The 20,059-nt window shown below is 42.9% G+C and overlaps 1 protein-coding gene across 3 annotated transcripts in view; it reads left to right on the top strand.

The window, feature by feature from the left end:
- Positions 1-10,677: 10,677 nt before the first annotated feature.
- Ndfip1 (Nedd4 family interacting protein 1) overlaps positions 10,678-20,059 on the top strand; it is a 57,100-nt gene continuing 47,718 nt past the window's right edge. The window contains exon 1 of one of the 3 annotated variants that reach the window (XM_045132977.1): positions 10,678-10,842. In XM_045132977.1, coding sequence (XP_044988912.1) covers positions 10,780-10,842 — 63 coding nt within the window. In that variant the 5' untranslated portion in view covers positions 10,678-10,779. The remainder of the gene's footprint in view (positions 10,843-20,059) is intronic. The other 2 variants (XM_045132978.1, XM_045132976.1) reach the window with 2 other exon arrangements.

Raw genomic sequence — 20,059 nt, 5'->3', positions numbered from 1 at the left:
ATTAAAAGTTTGAGGCATGTCTGGGCTGCAGAGAGGGAGTTCAAGACAGCCTGAGCAACTTGGTCAAGACCCTGTCTCAAAATAATTGAAAAAGAAAAACAGTCAAGCGTGGTGGTAGATGCATGTAATCCTAGCATTTGGTAGACAGAGAAAGGAGTTTTCGGAGTTTAAGGTCATCCTTACCTACATAGTAAGTTTGAGGCCTGTCTGGGCTACATGAGATTTTCTCAAAAAAAAAAAAAAAAAAGTATATGCATGTATAAAAATGTCTGGAAATAACAGACTTTAACACAATTGTGTTTTCTTCATTACAACCAGCTACGTTTTCTAATTTTTCTGCTACAAATATTGACTATTTGCAGATCCACTAGTACCTCTACATATGTATGCAGTTTTGAAAGGGCACCCCTTCTTCCTGGGGGGTGCAGTATCACACCAGAGTGAAGGTTTGTACAGGGGAGATGACTCAAGGTTAAAGGCATGCACTTGCAAAGCTTGCCAGCCTGGGTTCAATTCACTAGCTACCCATGTAAAGCTGCACAGATATTCGTTTGCAGTAGTAAGAGACATTGGTGTGCCTATGCACACACACACACACACACACACACACACACACACCAGTAAATAAATCAATTTTTTAAAGCATTAAACATTTTTTATGGAAGAGAACAAATAATAAGGCCTTTAAAGGAAACCCACTCTGAGTGGGCTATTGTTTCCCCATGGCAGGCCCGAGTCTGTTCTTCCTCCCTCCTCTTCTGTGTCCTCACTCTGCAATGTGAGCATCCTTCACGCCAACATTGGCCTCCCCTGAAGCTTCTTTCACAGACCCTTCAACACACAGGGCCATTTCACCCTTTCTTGAATTTCTATTGAACTTGCTCAAATATTCGTGGGTGGAAGTGTTGGGAGGGTGTGACCAGGCTGATTGTATTTTACATGCCAAATTCAGACAGCTGGCAATGACTACTGGAAAAGGAATAAGGGTGAGAAGGACTCTAGTCTGACCTAGGTGGCAGTGCTATAACTGATTACTAATGTCTGTTATGATTGTGGGGCAAGAGATTCACATGGATTTGCTTGTGTGGTTTGAGCACTAACATTTCCTACATCCACACATTGTATTTTTTGTTTTTTTTTGCTAGCAAAGCAAGACTTTTACTAATCTTGTTATAGTTAGTTGTATGTATTAAACTGTTCTTACTTTTATTTATTTATTTTTATTGATTTATTTATGTTTTTCAAGGCAGATTCTCACTATAGCTTAGACTGACCTGGAATTCACTCTGTAGTCCCAGGTTGGCTTCAAACTCACAACAGTCCTTCTATTTCTGCCTGCCAAGTGCTGGGATTAAAGGTGTGCACCACCACACACAGCTTTTTATTTAATTTATATATTTGTTTGTTTTTGTTATTTATTTGATATCCCCTAAGAACCTAGCATGAAGCTAAACAGAAGGGCACTGACTAAGCACGATACACACACAATCATGTAGTTTGAAGGCAAACATATACAGAAAGTACAGACATGCTATTCCCTGCCACCCTCCCTGTTCTGACCATTCAACCACAGGCCTCTTTGGGGACATTCTCTGTTCCTAGGACCCACTGTATTCTTGTAAAGCACTATTTTCAAAAAGCCACTGTGCTCTTTATAGCTCTGGGGAGAAGGGGGCCTGTGGATTGAGCCCAGAACCTTGTGCAGGCGAAGCCCGAGCTGTACCATGGACATACACACCCAGCCCTGAAGATGGAGTTTTCAAACAGAGAGTTGTCTGTGGAGTAGAATTAAATATCTATTAAGTGAGAAAATGTAGGAATAAAATAAAAAGGATGGAAGTCATCTCTAAGATGACAAGTTTCCATGGAGTTTAAGCACTGCTTGGCTCTGGCAAGAAGCCATATGGAAGTCTTTACAGGAAGATCAACTCCAGGCTCACACTGCTGCAGAATCCTTCCACAGTAAACAGTTTTTTTCCCTGTCTCCCCCCACCCTCCCTCATCCCCCTGCCCAGTTCTGGTGGCTTGCTTGGGAATCCAGCCTCAGCCTGCTTTCTGCAATGGTTCTAAAGTCAGCAATATGCAGTTACCTGCAGAAGGCCCAAGCCAGGGAAACTCCCTGGGTTCTGTGTCTAGAAAACCTGAGTCACTATCGTTATTACCAGTTGCAGAGAGAGAGAAAGAGAGAGAGGACAAGAACAAGAACACATGGGGATTGAACTCAGAACTTTAAGCACGACAGACAAGCACTCTGTCACTGAACCACATTCCCAGTCCACTTGCTACTGTCTTGAAGAGGCAGGAAATGGCACAGAAGTGCGACAGTTCCAGGGCCTTGCAATTTGCAAAGTATTTTTATGTACATTGTCGCATTCAGTTGGTGTTCAGGAGGTAAAAGGGACTGGAGACCACATCCTCCTCATTGAAGTCATCCTGCTAGAGAGAAAGGAGTTCTTGCCGAAGTCCTTTCCTGTCTGGTAAAAGACACTCTCCTCAGGAGCCCAAGGAAGTATGATCCCCAGACAGAGGTGGCAGGGGGTAAAGGACACTTTCTCTCTCTCTCTCTCTCTCTCTCTCTCTCTCTCTTTCTCTCTCTCTCCTTCCCTCCTTCCCTCCCTCCCTCCCCAGCTCCCCATCCAGAGGAGGCAGGGTGTAAAGGATGCCCCTCTCTCTCCCCCCTTCCCTTCCCTCCCTCTGCCTTCCTCCCCAGCTCCCCAACCAAGCAGGGGAGGCTGTTTCTGAAGGTAGAAGGGAGAGACATTTTTAGGTTATAAGCCTCTTCTAGGAGAGCTAGTGACAAATCTATTTTTAGGTGTGTTCTCTGAAACTGATCGAGAACTCCAAAGGTAACCAAGCACCTGGCAGTTATCCTGAGCTGCTAAGAGCCAGGTCTCTTCTGCTCATCCTGCGTTGTATGGCTGAACTTTACCAATCCATTATGGACAGAATACTTGAAAAGAAAAATCACTATTTGGCTGTAACAGCATACCTGAAAATGATGCACATCCTCAAGTCATGAAAGGCTCAGACTTGGAGATAACAGGAGGCCTCAATGATGTGTAGTAACTGAAAGTCACTTCCTAACTGTGTGATCACAGTCATTGACTTAATCTCTCTGAACTATTTAATCATCTTTAAAAATTGAAAGCTCATCATGGAAAATGCTAATAAAAATTAAAAATAAAAAAATAAAAAAATTGAAAGCTCAACCTAAATAATAGAATGATTTCTAAAGTCCCTTATGTACCTAATCTCTTCCCTTCTCTTCCCCTCCCCTCCCCGTCCCTCTCCTCCTCTTTTCTTCTTTTCTTTTTTTTTTTCGTTCTTTTGAGGCAGGGTTTCTTATAGCCCAGGTTGGCCTTGAACTCCTGATCCTTCTGCTTCAACTCCCAAATGCTAGAATTCCAGGTGTGTGGCACCACACAGAACAGTTGGGCCTAATTTTCTAAAAGGTATACGGCAGCGCGCACACACACACACACACACACACACACACACACACACACGATCATTAATTTCTATTTTACCAGTTCCCTCATTAATAGGATGAGATACAAATAGACTCTACCTTCTGTGTTTATTGTGAATGATGGAAAGGACAGTAAGTATAAACTGTCCAGCAAGGTCCCTGACATAAAGTAAGTGCTCCCTACGTGTGTTATTAAACCAATACTCTTGAGGCCAGTGACATCAGAATCACCTTTGTTAGAGCAATGGACAAAAAAAAAAAAAAAAAGTGTCACTAAGCTTTTTATAGCGGAATATTTGGTGGAACAGGAAGCTGATGTTGTGCAGGAGCTGTTAGCAAGTCTTTTGACCATGTTTGTTTGTGGGTTAAAGCTGGATGACTAGGCAAAGAAGACACAAAACCAGAGAAGAGCTTGGTGTTCTAAGAGCCAAGAATGTATCGCAATTCAGCCTCCAGATAGGTGCCTTGTCTCTCAGCTGGAGATTAAATCTGAGGTTTTGTGCTTCGGTCACCATCAGCTTGGGAGAGGCCTTATCTCCAGGGAGCTGTTCCTGCCTGTACTATCACTTGTCAATCAGCTTTCCCTACTGTAACAGTACTGCAGATTATCAATTTATAAACAGAAAGCATGTCTTTTCACTTGGTCCATGGGTGGTTGCCCTCATTGCTTTTGAGCCCAGGGTGAGCAACTGGTGAAACAAAGCTGCTCATGTCAGGGCTGAGACCAGAAGGGGAGAAAGAAGAAAAACGGTGTCACATGTCGCTTCAGGGACACACTCTAATGACCTAAAACCTCCCGCTAGGCCCCGCCTCTTTTTAGTTCTTTTTTTTTTTTTTTTTTAAGGTTTAACTATGTTGCCTAGGCTGGCCTTGAACTCCTGGGCTCAAATAATCTTCCTGACTCAGCCTCCTAAATAGCTGGGACACTAGGTGCATCTTACTGTGTCTGCCACTTTTTTTTTAAGGCTCCACCTTGAAAAGTTCCATCATCTTCCAATAGTGCCACACTGGGGCCAAATCTTTACCACATAGATATTTGGAGGACATTTAAGATCTAAACCATAACATCACCCTATTGCCCATACCTTACTGCAAAGAAATAAGGTGGGGTCTGTTTTCATCCTTACCCCTGGGCATTGATGACTAAAAATTTCTGAAAGATCGCCCCTTTGCAGAGCTAATGTCAAACAGGAAGTCCCGACTCACTTGGCTAGGATTTCAGTCCTACTGTAAGAATGAAGGCATTACTTCTTGGCCCTTGAGTAATCTTATTTAGAGCTGCAGATTCTCTCTTGCTCTTTGCCTGAGGCCTGCTTGAAGTCACTTGGGCAGAGTTCCCTGGAGACGTGCGGGAACCAGCCTGCATGGCCACGTGCTGCAGCCGAGTTTAAGCCAGCATCAGCTTCTTCCACTGGGGCCTGCAGGCGGATCCTCTTCTGCATCATCATTAGCACATATTGCCTCTCCCCTGGCACACCCCAGGCTGTGCAAAGCTCCTAGCTTTAGAGTTTCCCTGGTGTAACTTTGTTTCTTATGATGTTCCCTAAACACAGTAAGCAAACTGCCACCCTGGGAAATATGAGAAACCTTGGCTCACCTTCTCAGCCTGGGGCAGGGGAGAAGTTTAGCATCTTCCATATGCTTCCTGTTCCTTAGTCAAGGCACTTAGCTGACTTCACTGGTGGGAACATTGTGTCCCAAGATGGGGGTCAGACACTGGATTTCCTTGGGCATGGACATTTTGCTCTTCCTCATTTCTTGGCAATTCATAGCAACTTGAAGAGAAGAGAAAATTTTCTCCATACTCTTCTAAATACTTGGCTGAAGCACCTGCCATAAAAGGCAGATTAACAAGAGAAAAACTGAACTGGACAGATACCTTAGTGGTTAAGGTGCTTGCCTGTGAAGACTGATGACCCAGGCTTGATTCCCCAGTACCCATGGAAAGCCAGATGCACCTAGATAGTACATGGGTCTGGAGTTTATTTGCAGTGGCTGGAGGCCCTGGTGTGCCCATTCTCTCTCTCTCTCTCTTCTTTCTCTTTCTCTCTCTACACACACACACACACACACATATATGTATAGGTATATGTCTTCATCTTTCTCTCCAATAAATAAATAAAATACTTTTTAAAACAAAAGAAAAACCAGAAGTTTACTAACACATATATGTCATATATACATGGGAGAGACCCAGTAAATGAGTAACTTTCAGAGAGGTGGCTTGGAATTCACTTTGGAATATCACCTTCAGTTAAATCAAAGGAGAAAAGGGATTTGGAAGGAATGTCATGACAGTGAGCAGGAAATGTAAAGAGTGGTAAGGTTTCTTACAGATTGGATGAGTCTCTGAGGAATTAGAATTCCTTCTTTTTGTGGAATGGGAAAGGAGATACTCTCATAAATGGAAATTTCCTTTTGTCTTGAGGGAGATATATCAATAACATAGAGGACATGTTTGTGTCTTTCCATAAGGTCTGGATTTGCTGAATAATAATACATTCATAAGTTATGCCAATTTCATCAGCTGTATCACAAGGATTCTTGATGCCTCTTGCCATGTGTAACCACTGGCAAACATGGATTCTTTTATTCCTTTCCCATCTGAGTTGTCAACTCTCAGATGATACATTATACTACACACAGTGACAGGTAGGTTGCAGAATTAGCTGGGAAAGGATTAAATGCCTGCAAGGTCCAAGCTCACCAAGCAGGGCCAGAGAGCTGTGCAGATGCAGAGAGAGTTCCTGCTGGTGGTTAGATAGTAATGTGAGGAACCCGGCACAGAGCTAGTCAGGGGAAGGGCTGCCGAAGCTGAGATGACTCAAGGCACAGTGGTCTGGACAAAGGGCAGTTCTACTGGGCCATAACAGGCAGGGAAATTGTGCTCAGCTGAAGCCCCAGGGACTAGATCTGGAATTTGACACCTGTGAATTTTATGATGTGTGCACCAAATGGCCTGATGATGGACTGGGAGGGCACTGTACCCTACTATTGTGGGGCCTCTCCTTTTATACGATCCAGGTAGGGCTGTTATACCGTTCTCTGGTTTGGTGTGTCTGATAAGCTCACACACCTTGTTCCTCTGACATGGTTTTCATATGCCTGTGTGCTCCTATGTAATTTTAAGTTCATAGATGATAATGTTTTTATAATTTTTTGGTGGGTGGGTCAGTATACGATGTGTGTGAGTGTGGTGCACATGTGTCACTGCACATGTGTGGAGGTCAGAGCACAACTTTCAAATGTTGGTCCTTGCCTTCCATCTTGTTTGAGACAGTCTCCTGTTGTTCATGGCTGTTTTCACAAGGCTTGCTGGCCCTTAGCTTCAAGAGGATTCTCCTATATCACCTTCCTTCTGGCCTGTAAAGAGTGACTAGGATTACAAATGCATGCCACAGCATCTGGCTTTTATGTGAATACTGGGGTCCTGAACACAGGTCCTCAGGCTTGTGTGGCAAGCACTTCATCCACCAAGCAATCTCCCTAGACCCTCATAGATGATCATATTTTATTTAAAATCTCCCTTTCCAATCCATGCCTAATAACCCTATCTGTTCACATGATTCTTTTCATTATCTCTCAGCAACAGTTAATACAGTTCATCACAGCTGTAACTGAATGTGAGTATGTATGTTTCTGGGGATGAAACTCAGGCTCTTTTGCTTATGTTAGGCAAACATTCGATCACTAAGCTCCAACTTGGGATTTTTATATTTTAAAAAAAGTCGTCAAAATGTGCTTTTTGTCTTCTCTGTTTCACCATGAAGAAGACCAGTTTGGGTCTATGCCCTGTATTTCCTTCTGTGCACCAAGTAATTCTTATCTATTTGCATAAGACAGATTGGAAATGGCATTTTAACCACTCCCTCCTTTACCTGAGCAAACATACACATTTCTTGAGTCTGTTCATCTGCTGAATGGTTTTGTGGGGGATTAAAATGTTGGTAAAGGGCTGGAGAGATGGCTTAGCAGTTAAGCGCTTGCCTGTGAAGCCTAAGGACCCCGGTTCAAGGCTCAACTTCCCAGGACCCATGTTAGCCAGATGCACAAGGGGGCGCACGCATCTGGAGTTCACTTGCAGTGGCTGGAGGACCTGGCGCGCCCATTCTCTCTCTCTCTCTCTCTCTCTCTCTCTCTCTCTCTCTGCCTCTTTCTCTTTCTGTCTGTTGCTCTCAAATAAATAAATAAATAAACAACAACAAAAATTGTTTTTTAAATGTTGGTAAACAGCAGAGTCCAAGACATGCTCTACAGCTGCAGTGATTACCAGTGGTTAATGTCTTTATTTGGATTATATTACAGTTTGTAAGAAAATTACCTTTTTGTTTTGTTTTGTTTTGTTTTGTTTGTTTTTCGAGGTAGGGTCTCACTCTAGCCCAGGCTGACCTGGAATTCACTATGTAGTCTCAGGGTGGCCTCGAACTCATGGTGATCCTCCTACCTCTGCGATGCCCCCCTCAGTGCTGGGATTAAAGGCGTGCGCCACCACACCCGGCTAAGAAAATTACCTTTTGTCCTTAATGAAACTCATGATAATGGTGTGAGAAAAGAAACAGTCAGTGAATAGACATGAAACTGCATGGTTTAGTTGGAGCCCTGTTGGAGAAGCTCAAGGCTCCAAGTGAGATGTTAGATTAATGAGGCTTTGAATAAAATTAACACATCCTTATTGACTACTTACTGAGCTCAGCATCAGCTAGGTCAAGCCTCTTGTGGATGTGAAAAACCAAAGACCACATCTCTTCTGAAGATTTTTATCTAAGTTTGAGGAAAGAAGCCATGCAGACATGAGCTAGGTTTTTGCTGGTCGACACTATTTCTCTTCTCTCTCAGGATGGATGATTCAATGTCAGCAATTCACATAAAAATACTGCACATGGAAAGTATTACTGTTGTTCTGTGGGGAAATAAGTTTCTAAGTGCAGCAATCTGAAATTAATAACTTTCTCAGTGGAAACACTCTTGACAACTTGAGATGAAGCCAGAGTGCAATTTTCACAGCCTTGAATTATCTTCTTTGTTTGCTGGGCTTGTACCAGCCATGGATCCACAGGACAAGAGATGTACTTTCCCCCTCCATTGTATAGTTTGTTTGCTAAATGGAAGCTTTATACATTAGTGACTTAATTTTTCAATTTCCAATTTACCTACTCATTGAATCAAGGCAAACAATCTCAAATTATTTATTAAAAGCTTAGGAGGGCTGGAAAGATAGCTTACTGGTTAAGGTGTTTGCCTACAAAGCCAAAAGACCCAGGTTCAATTCCCTTGGACGCATATAAGCCAGATGCACAAGGTGGCACCTGCATCTGAAGTTCATTTACAGTGGCTAGAGGCCCTGGTGCACCTATTCTCTTTTTCTTTCTCTCTCTCTCTCTCTCTCTCTGCCTCTTTCCCTCTCTCTCTCTCTCAAATAAATAAATTAAATTAAATAATTTTTTTAAATGGAAAAGATTATTTTTTTAAAAAAAGCTTAGGAAAACCGGACCAACATCTTTATTGTTACTATAAAACATTTTGGCTGAGGACATCACAAAATGGGAGGTTAGAGGTTAGAGAACAATTTTCTTTGGCTTTTGAAAGATAGTCCTATGAGAAAGACTGTTATTTATATTATCTATATACTTCTGTCCACATGCAAGAGGCATATAAATATAAAAAGGAAAGAAATAGACAAGAAGGGCAGCAACTTCTTTTCCAGAAAAAGCCACAGGGCTGCAGACAAGCATAATGATGGCAGTTGTTCCAATAGCCATATGTGGTAGGACAGACATATGCTTTTTTATTCCTTCTTACTCATAAATTTAGACAAAGTAACCTGGATTTCTATTTTCCACTGATATATTTTTTTAAATTTAAAATCAGACATTTTCCTTCCTTATATAAGACCACATGGCAGGACATTATGTTTGTTCAGCCCACTGTATAACATTTCAGGGTTGTCTTTCTGGATTTGGGATGTAGCTCAGTGGCAGAGTGTACCACTGCATGTACGCAACCCCTGGTTTTAATCTCAGAAATAAACGAAAGTACAAATGGATACATAAATATAACTCACAGAAGGGAGACCTCACAGCTTAGCATGCTGCTAATTTATTCAGTCTCCGAGCATGTACATACGTGAGTTTAATACTTGGAAGTAGGGATAGATATGTCGGAACTTGGATGGGGAAAGAAACCTCAAGATACCTAGAATGTTTTTATATTTTATTTTTAAGGGTGGGGGGATGGGCGCACCATGGCCTTTAGCCACTACCAACGAACTTCAGACACATGTCCCACTCTGTGCATCTGGCTTTATTTACTGGGGACTGGGAACTGGGGACTGGGGAGTGGAACCCCGGTTGTTAGGCTTTACAAATAAGCGCCAGAAGCCCCAATCCACCTCTCCAGCTCCAGGTTCTTATCAGCTCTGCGGGTTAAATATCGAATCTCTTCAGGCATAATTTCATCATCTGTGAAACACCCATCACACTGCCTCCCCGGCAGTGACCCTAGCTGCTCGGTTCTGTGAGGCCTGCTCTCTCTTGTCATGGCTTCTCCGTGTGCTCTTGTGGCCTGGAAAGCTTAGCATGGTTGCATCTTTGAAGGCTTCACTTTCATGTCACCTCCTCAGAGTTTTGTTTCAGGCAATATGGCTTCTGTAAGCTACTAAACACTGAACGACTGTGTATACACTAGGATGCAAGGATAACTAAGCCACACTAGGATTTAGGGCCAGCAAACTTTTTCTGTGGAGGGTCCAGACAGCAAGGACTTTTCGAGTTCGCAGGCCTTGTTAAATGGGAACGGCTGTGTTCCAATAAAACTTTATTTATAAAATGGATCCCTAAAGCTGAAGTTCGCATCTGTCTTCACGCTCTGCTGGCCCCACGCCCCGTCGCTGGCCGACCCTGAGGGTGGCAGCTGAAGAGCGAGCTGGAACCTTGTGGCAGCTCGCAGGGGACAACCAGGACCGCTCGGCCGCCGGCACCGGGTCGGGGAGGCGCAGAGGCGGCGGCGGCGCAGGGCGAGGCCGGGCCGGGCCGGGCGGGGCGGCGCGCGTCGGGGGCGGCGCGGGGCGGGGCGGGGCGGGGCGGGGCGCCGCGGCGTCGTCGTCGTCCCCGCCTCTTCCCCCGGGGCCGCGGCGGAGCCTCGGCGGCGGCGCGCAGTTCCTGAGGAGAGCGTCTCTCCCGGAGCGGCGGCATTCAGAGCCGGCCGAGGCGCGTTCCCCTCGGTCTCCCTGGGCCCCAGGCCGCGGCGCCCGCGCCCACCCGCCCTTCCGCTCGCTCGCTCGCCCTCCTTCCTTCCCTGCGGCCGGCTGCGCCATGGCGTTGGCGTTGGCGGCGCTGGCGGCGGTGGAGCCGGCCTGCGGCAACCGGTACCAGCAGGTGAGCGGCTCCCGAGGCCCGCCGCGGACCCTGGACCCCGGGCCCTGCCCTTCGCCGCGCCGGCTCCGGCCTCTCCCGGCCGGCCCCGCGCTCAACTCGACGCCGAGGCTCGGGCAGGCCGCGCTGGGCCTGGGCGGGCCGGTTGGGGCCTTGGCCTCGGCTCCGTGGAGGCCGCCGCGGATGGGGCGCGGCCCTCGGCGACCCCGGGCGGGGGAAAAGCCGACACCCCCCCCCCCGCCTCGTTTGCCTCATCGTCCAGATCGGGCGGGTCCCGGAGGCAGAACGGGGCATTGCTTTTTTCCACCTTTGGTTTCATGTCAGTGGAAAAACGGGGTGGGGACGCGTGAGATGTAAAGGAAATGGGTGCAGAGGAAAAGATTAAAATCGCTAGCGCTGCAGCGAGAAGCGATTACTCAGGGTTTGAGAGCCTCGTTTGGTCAGAACCCATCCCCCGCGCCTTCCTTTTCTTTTAAGACAAAAGTCAAAATTGGAGCGGGGGACCAAGACAGACCCGCAGTTTGCAGTTGTAGATCTGGAAGGGGCGACGTTTAGCTGAGGTGATGCCCCAAATTGTACACCGACGGTGGAGCTACAAGGGCGTGTACCCGGGCATATTTTGCACGCCCGGTGATGACGTTTTAAGAGATTTAATAGCATATCTAGGGAGGAAATGCATGGGGATGATTGGATTATTATCTCGTGTGTGGTTTGTAAATTGAGGCCCTGGGGGAAGGAGCTGCTAGTTTTACTCCCCATCTGTAGTAACTGGCTTGCCTCAGAAATTTAGAGGCCTTGTGCACAATTTATAAAGGGATTAATCTAATACATCGCAACTGTGGGAATTGAGCCAAGATAGTAGCTGATGTTGATTGGAACCTCAAGCAAGTACTTACGTTTTGTCGTTCAAATATTTATGGTATAATTTGCATACAAAAATGCCCATCCTCTTTTTAATTGAAATCAAATGTCGTCACTTAGAAGAGCTACATTTTCTATAGTGTAGAAATAAGGAAACCAATATGCTCAAAATATGTAGATTAACCCTGGTGCGGTCAGCTTCTCGTTTGTTTTGCTGTGTGTCGTAATCCGCCCTCCTTCCTGCCCCCGCCTCCTTCTTGGACTCCCGAAATGACTGGTTAAGAATTTAGCTTCTTGGTTTCATAAACACATCTCAAATTGTGGCTGATCAGTCTAGTCTTTATATCCTTTCTCAGCCTCGGGTCTAGAACACGCTTTTCTTGTATGACCTTGGGCAAGACAGCAGGTTTGTCCCTGCTTTAATAAAATTTGAATCACAGATATCAATTAATTCTCACTTAACATTGAGGAAATCATCAGTGTATCTGATAGTGTCAGCTGATCTATTGTCATCCTGACTTGATTAGGCAAACAAGCTAAAGAACTGTAGGTTTCCTTTATACTGCCATCTTTCTGAGTTAGTGAGTAATATTGGTCGACTGCTAGAATACAATTGTTGGCGTGTCAAAATTATGCATTCCTTGGTGTAGTGTTTAATGGATTTCTCATTATGCAGAATAGAAGCATCTTTAAAAGTAATTATTTTGGGAGGTAGGGAGATGACTCAGAGGTTAAAGGTGCTTGCTTGCAAAACCTACTGACCTGGGTTCAGTTCCCCAGCTGCCCATGTAAAGCCTCACAGGCATTCCTTTGCAACACACACACAAATAAAATTTTTTTTTAAAGTAATTATTTTGCTAGACATGGTGGCTCATGCCTGCAATTCCAGCAGTTGGAAGGCTGAGGAAGGGAATTACAAGTTCAAGGCCATTCTGGACTACATAGTGAGTTACAGATCAGCCAGAGGTACAGTGATATCCCTGTTTCAAAAATAACAGTGACAGCCGGATGTGGAGTTGCATGCCATTAATCCCAGCACTCGGGAGGCAGAGATAGGAGGATCCACCATGAGTTCGAGACCACCCTGAGACCACATAGTGAATTCCAGGTCAACCTGGACTAGAGTAAAACCTTACCTTGAAAAAACAAAACAACAACAACAAACAACCCAGCAACAAAATTATTTTGAAGAAGTAATCTTAAGAAAAATAATCTTCCTAGAAAAATTATAAAATATGAAAGCCAAAAAAGCCTCCCCCACATTTATTACCCATAGATATCTGAAGTTAACTTTTTTTCTTTAGATGTCTTGCTCTAGCCCAGGGTGACCTGTACTTACTATGTAGTCTCAGGCTAGCATCAAACAGCAGTACCTCCTCTGCCTCCCAAGTGCTGGGATTAAAAGTGTGCCACCATGCCTGGCTCAAAGTTAACATTTTGGTGGGGTATTCTTGTGGACTTGCAGTTATGTAAATACACAGAAGTATAGATCAGTATACATGTGTACCGATAAGGAATACTAATACCGATTTACTGTGTCACAGCCCTAAGTGGCTAGCATCCACTTTTTCACTTAATCCTTACAAAACCTTTGTGAGTCAGGGTTTGTTCTCATTTTGTGGATGACAAAGTCAAGTCTCAAAAGAGTTTCATTAATTTGCTCAATGTCACAAAGCTACTAAGTTGTGATTACAAGGATATATATATACACACACACCTACTTAAACAGGATTGTGGTTCAGAGAGAGGCCATGTACATTAGCAGATACATATGTGTGTGCATGTATATTCTCTTATATACTCACGCATAAATATACAGGCTGTCTTTATACACTCATGAAGTTCCATAGGCTCCTGCCCACACATGAGCATCCTTTTGCATGTGTCCATGTGTGTCATGTGCTCAGGTATGTGCATTCACTAATTTTCATGTATGTTCATGTAACATGTATAAAGGCACCCAATCTACATATGTAATACAGTGGGTTCAGATTTTAATACTGTTTTGTGCTTTTTCATATATTTCACATATTTTTAATCTTTTTGTAATTTTTTTTTAGTGTTGAGGTCTGATGATAGGGCTTCACACCAGCTAGCCAAGCCCTGTATCTCCAGCCCTGTATCAAATGTTTAATATCTGAATGGCAGATAGTAGCATGGCTGAACCGTAGCTTAATCAAGCCCCTATTGGTGGTCACTAAGCATATTTTAAATTCTTTTTCGTCACTGAAGTTAAGTTCTTTAACATATACCTATGAACTGTTTCCTTTATACATTTCTAGGTGTGACACTATGTGATCAGAGAACATGCATATTTAAAAAGGCTTTGAATTATAGAGTGTTGGTGAATAGTCCAGGCAACTTGATAGGAGCCTGATACTCTTTCGGATGTTAGAAAAGGCTGTTCTGACTTCTATTTGATCTGGTTAATCAAATTGAGGTGCTTCTCCAGCCAAGTAAATGTAATGGAAAACTTTATGCAGATGCTGCTAGCTTTCTTTGCCTTTCTGGTTTTATTGGTATGCACGTGGTTGTGCACAATTGAATTTAGCATAGTGACAGACTTTATTCGAAGGCTGGGCTCTGTTTTCCTGTGGCATGATTTTATTATATATTTCTTAATTTCTTTCTTTTGGTTTTGGCTTTTCAAGGTAGGGTCTCTCTCTATCCCAGACAGACCTGTAATTCACTATCTAGTCTTAGGGTGGCCTCAAACTCATGGCAATCCTCCTACCTCTGCCTCCCAAATGCTGGGACTAAAGGCATGTACCACCACTCCCAGGTTATTTCTTTTTATTTTTGCATTTTATTTATTTATTTGAGAGAGGCAAACACAGAAAGAGTATTAGTGGTCCAGGGCTTCCTGGCATTGCAGACACACTCCAGATGTATGTGCCACTTAGTGCATCCGGCTTTACCTGTGTGCTGGGGAATTAAACTCTGATCCTTAGGCTTTGCAGGCAATTTCCTTAACCACTAAGCCATCTCTCCAGCACTATATTTGTATTTTTGAAAGTAAGCGTGCATCCAAACATATGGGACATTCCTTAGGTCTCCATAGACCCATAGCCAGTATTGAGAAACTTGGTGTATGTAGCTCACTGGGGACATCAGCTGCTAATTGGAATTGTTTGGATTGCTGCCACTCCAAATCCACTTTTCCTCATTGTATAGATTTCTTCCTATATCATAATTTTTGCTTTATTTGAATCCAGTGTAAGTGGCCAGTGCTGCTGTACACATTGAAAAACAAACTGCAGCATGTTCAGTTTTGGACTTAACCTCCTTTCTGCTAAAAAAATTACCTATTTGTAAGCACCACTTGTAAATTTGTATAGTGGTGTGATGACATTATAAAAGAGTTGGGAATGATACCTTTTTGGGTTAAGTTCTCAGAGGATTATGAAAGAATATTTTGATAGATCAAAGAATTCATCCTCTAGCAGGTAAAACCATATTATTAGATGAAGTCATGATCTTGGAAGAAGGGCAAATAGTGCCCATGTAGTGAGAGAGAGTCTTGACGTTTCAGAATCCATACTTACAGAATGCTTCCACTGTTTTGTCAACTTTTAAGGTAATTTGGTATATTTGTGGCCTACATGATGTGTGACCAAAGAAAACTTCTATAAAATATTTTGAAGCTAGCTAGCACTCTGGAGGCTGAGGCAGTAGAATATTTGGCTGGGCAGCATAGTGAGACCCTGTCTCAAGCAAAACAAAATAAACATGGGTAAATTGTTTGTGGAAAATAGATCAAATTCACCAGGCTAACTTTTCATTTTGGTGATGGGGAATAAAGGAGGGCTTTATGCACAGCCTAGCTCCAGCCATTTTCACGGATGTAGTTCATTGGATCAAGCACGCTTTTATATTTCTGTAACCAACTTGTATAGGTTTTTCTTTTTTTACTTTATGAAACTGTTAGCAATACTCTATCCTGTTTAGCTTCTGTAGATTATCATTCTACTGCAGTTGCCGCTTACAGGTAGAATCAATATTTGTTCTGTTGTGTTAGTCTAATAATCTTCAAGGTTCTTCCTTACAGGACATGTCAGATTTTCTTTTCTAAGGTTGGATAGTATTTTGTCTCTCTCTGTTGTGTGACTCGTCTTCCACCTTAGCTCTGGGATTACAGGCAAGCACTTATCATGCCTGGCTATCCTTCATTTTCTTTATTCATTCATTTGTTAATGGACATTAGATTTGCCTTAGTGTTGGACCTTTATACATAATGTTGCTATGAACATGGATGTACAAAAATCTTAAAGGCCAGGCATGGTGGCTCACACCTTGAATCCCAGTACTCAGGAGGTAGAGGTAGGAGGATTGTCATGAGTTTGAGGCCACCCTGAGACTACATAGTGAATTCCAGGTCAGACTGGGCTAGAGTGAGACCTTACCTTGAAAAACAAAAAAACAAAAACAAAAAAACCTTAAGAGTCTGGTTTTGATTCTTTTGAGACTATACCACCAAGAAGTAGAATTCCTGGGTCACTGGGTAATTCTGTTTTTAAAATTTTCAAGAACTGCCATTCAGTTTTCTGTAGCAGACACACCATTTTAAGTTTGTGCCAATAGTGCACAAGGATTCCAATTTCTTCATATCTGCAACACTTTTTTTTTAATCATTTAATTTTTTGTTTTTGCAGTGCTGAATCCAGGGCCTTGGAGATGGTGGAAAAGTGCTCTACTACTGAGCTATATCCTCATACCCATTCTGGTTTCTTTTTTCTTTATTTTTTTTCCCTTGCATGTTTGTATGTGTGGAGTGCTTCCATGCATGCATGTTTTTAAGTGTGTGCATGTTGAAGCTCCAGGTATCTTCCTGTACTATTATCCACTTTGTTTTATTTATTTACTTATTTATGAGAGATAGAGAAAGAAGCAGATAGAGAGAGAATGGGTGTGCCAGGGTCTTTAATTGCTGCAAATGAACTCCAGATAGATGCATGTGCTACCTTGTGCATTTGGCTTACGTGGATCCTGGGGAATAGAACCTGGGTCCTTTAGCTTTGCAGGCAAGTGCCTTAATCACTAAGCCATCTCTCCAGCATATTGCTCTCCACTTTTATTATTTTTTTTCAAACTTAAAAAAGTTATTTACCAGAGAGAATACAGGCACAGTGGGGCCTCTAGCCCCAGCAAAGTCCAAAGGCATGCCTCACTTTGTGCATCTGGCTTTACATGGGTACTGAGGAATTGAATTCTTTAACTGCTGAGCCATCTCTCCAGCCCCACTTACATTCTTTGAGACAGGATCTTGCTGAAAGTAGATGATTCACTGATTTGGTTAGACTAGATAGCCAATGAGCCCCAGGTATTCTCAGTCTCCATATCCCCAGTGCTGGGATTATAGGTGTACATCATTTATGAGGTGTGAGTTCTGGGACCCTTATAATGTGCAGCAAGCACCTTACCCACTGAGTCGTCTCCCCAGGGCTGGTTTCTTGCTAGTAATAATCTTTTGGTTGTGAAGTGGCTTCTCCTTGCAACAATACTTCCATTTCCTAAGCCATTACAAGTTATAGTATCTTTGCATTGCATTGGCCATATGTTTATCTTTGGAGAAATAACTTCACATTCTTAGCCCATTTTTCACTTGGGCTTTTTGTTTTAAGTTGCTAGAGTACACATTATTATTATTTTTTTGAATTTTTTTTGTTTATTTGAGAGCAACAGACAGAGAGAGAAAGAGGGGGAGACAGAGAGAGAGAGAATGGGCACACCAGGGCTTCCAGCCACTGTAAACGAACTCCAGACGCGTGCTCCCCCTTGTGCATCTGGCTAATGTGGGTCCTGGGGAATCGAGCCTTGAACCAGGGTCCTTAGGCTTCCCAGGCAAGTGCTTAACCGCTAAGACATTTCTCCAGCCCTCACATTATTTTTTGATATGGGGTCTTGCTTATTGTGTTGCTCAGGCTAGCCTCAACTTGTGATTTTTCCACCTTAGCCTCTTAAGTAGCTGAGGTTGCAGACCTGCCCCATTCTACCTGGCATTCAAATTTTTTCTTAATTTTTAAAAAGAATCATTTTTTAAAAATGATATTTGTATTCTCAGTTATTTATTGTGAGACTTTCAAACACCTACAAAACTAGGGTAGGCGGCAATCTTCCTGCCTTAGCCTCCTGAGTGCTAGGATTACAGATGTTTATCACTATGCCCAAATATGAAAATGCTAAAGATGAGGATGATACATTATTTCAAGGAGATAATTTTCACATGAGGACTATACCATGAGAGTTCTTTGGTATTCTGGTAGGAATATGGAAACAGGGTTTGTAAATGTTAGGAGCCACAGATGTGTCACTGTCCTTTGTATTTGATTGCACTCACTCTTAGCAGGCTTTGTTCTCATGTGATTTTTGGACTACTGAGAGGATTCTTAATTTTCTTGCCGGATCCTACTGGTGACAACTTGTTAGGGGAGATTACTGTGGTTTGAGAAGAACCCAAGGCTCAGTTGAGCTGCCCTGAGGTTTCCTGTGGTAAAGATGTGCCACCACTGGTTCCATACAGAATTTCAAATTATTTTATCCTATACATAATAATAGCACATTACATTATATCACAAAACATATCCTACCATAAGAATGGCTTTTGTCTTATCTTGCTTGAGACAGGGTTTTACTGTGTAACACAGGCTGGCCTTGAACTTGAGATCGTCATGCCTTAAGATTCAAAGGCTTGTACCATCACAGCTGGCAGAGAATGACTTTCTATATTTATTATAAAATAAAAGGAAAGGAAGGTTTAAAAAGGTTTTAATGACAGTTTCTGGTTTATTTGTTCTCAAGACTTTAAAATGAATCCTTGAGATTATTATAAGTTCTTTTTGAACAAGTACAGCTGCTTAGTCAGAACCATGTTATTACAGTAGTGGACAGTGCCTACTTAGTTGAAGAAAATTAATGCAGGTTGATGTTGAAAATTAGGTTGAAGGTCTTACTTTTACCCTCAAGTTATTGTTGCCAATAAGTTAGGCTATTGGTAAACATTATGTGTCAAATTTATTGAGCTTTATGGACTTTAGTTTTACAGCTGCTTCTAGTGGCTGGCTAGGTAGAATGAGGTTTGCATTGTTAACTTCAAGTGTAGTAAGGAAGGTGTAATCAGACACCACAGTACATCTCGCTGTTAATATTAGGCTGTCACTTATATTTCTGAATAACATAACTTATATTACAAGTCCAAACACTAGCTTTACTGATCAAGTTTAAGAACATTTCTAGTGAAACATTTCTTACTCATTACAGCAGTTCCTTGCACAGATATTTCTTTTTTTACATGTATTAATTTCTTTTTTTTTTTCTTTCTTTCTTTTTCTTTTTGAAACAGCAACCTTACTTCTTGGAAAAGGAAATAAGTGTGAAAAGGTGATTTACTGAGGTTTACAATCACAAAAATAAATAAATATATAAAAAGGAACAATCCAAATGTTCCTTGTGGGGAGCAGAGAAAAGTACAGTTTTTCTTACGATGGAATGCTATGGAGCCATTAACAATGATGAGGTGAAACAGACAAGGAATGTTACAGAATATTAGGCTTTAAAAGTAGGTAATCAAGTAGACTCTATGGTTTCATTTTCATTAAGAAAATAAGTATCTATATGAAAGCATAGACAAAGTAAAGAGGTAGTTACATCAAACTACTAAAAATGATTGTTTTAGAGTACTAGAGTTTGGGGTGCTTTGTTTTCTACTTTCATATGACAGGAGGAATGTTAGGCTGTGTGTTATACGCACTGCTCTAAACAGCAACATAGTTACAGGGAGAAATTGGGGCCACCTAGGCAAGGTGGTTTTCAACACTGAAGGCTCCTGGACATATTGGTAACAAGGTGGTAGAAGTTCCAGAAGTTTCCACGGTGATACCTGCATGGCATGAAGAGACTCTCTACTCCCAGGATTCCTTGAATGCACCCGGAATCTTTTTTTTTTTTTTTTTTTTTTTTTTTTTTATTTGAGAGCGACAGACACAGAGAGAAAGGCAGATAGAGGGAGAGAGAGAGAATGGGCGCGCCAGGGCTTCCAGCCTCTGCAAACGAACTCCAGACGCGTGCGCCCCCTTGTGCATCTGGCTAACGTGGGACCTGGGGAACCGAGCCTCGAACCGGGGTCCTTAGGCTTCACAGGCAAGCGCTTAACCGCTATGCCATCTCTCCAGCCCTAAAATAATGTGTAGCCCAGGCTGGCCTCGAACTCCTGATCCTCTTGCCTCTGCCTCTTCAGCAACATCCTACCGGCGTGCGCCACCACAACCGGCGGAATCTTCTTCCTAGTGCTTCTGACCACCTTCTTAGTTTGGCCTAAGAACTGGCCAACATTCAGCAACAGCAGGAGCCCCAGACAGACAAT

The sequence above is a fragment of the Jaculus jaculus genome, chromosome 13, assembly GCF_020740685.1.
Source record: "Jaculus jaculus isolate mJacJac1 chromosome 13, mJacJac1.mat.Y.cur, whole genome shotgun sequence".
Taxonomy (NCBI): domain Eukaryota; kingdom Metazoa; phylum Chordata; class Mammalia; order Rodentia; family Dipodidae; genus Jaculus; species Jaculus jaculus.
The sequence above is the reverse complement of the archived record's forward strand: the minus strand, read 5'-3'. Positions and strand labels throughout refer to the sequence as shown.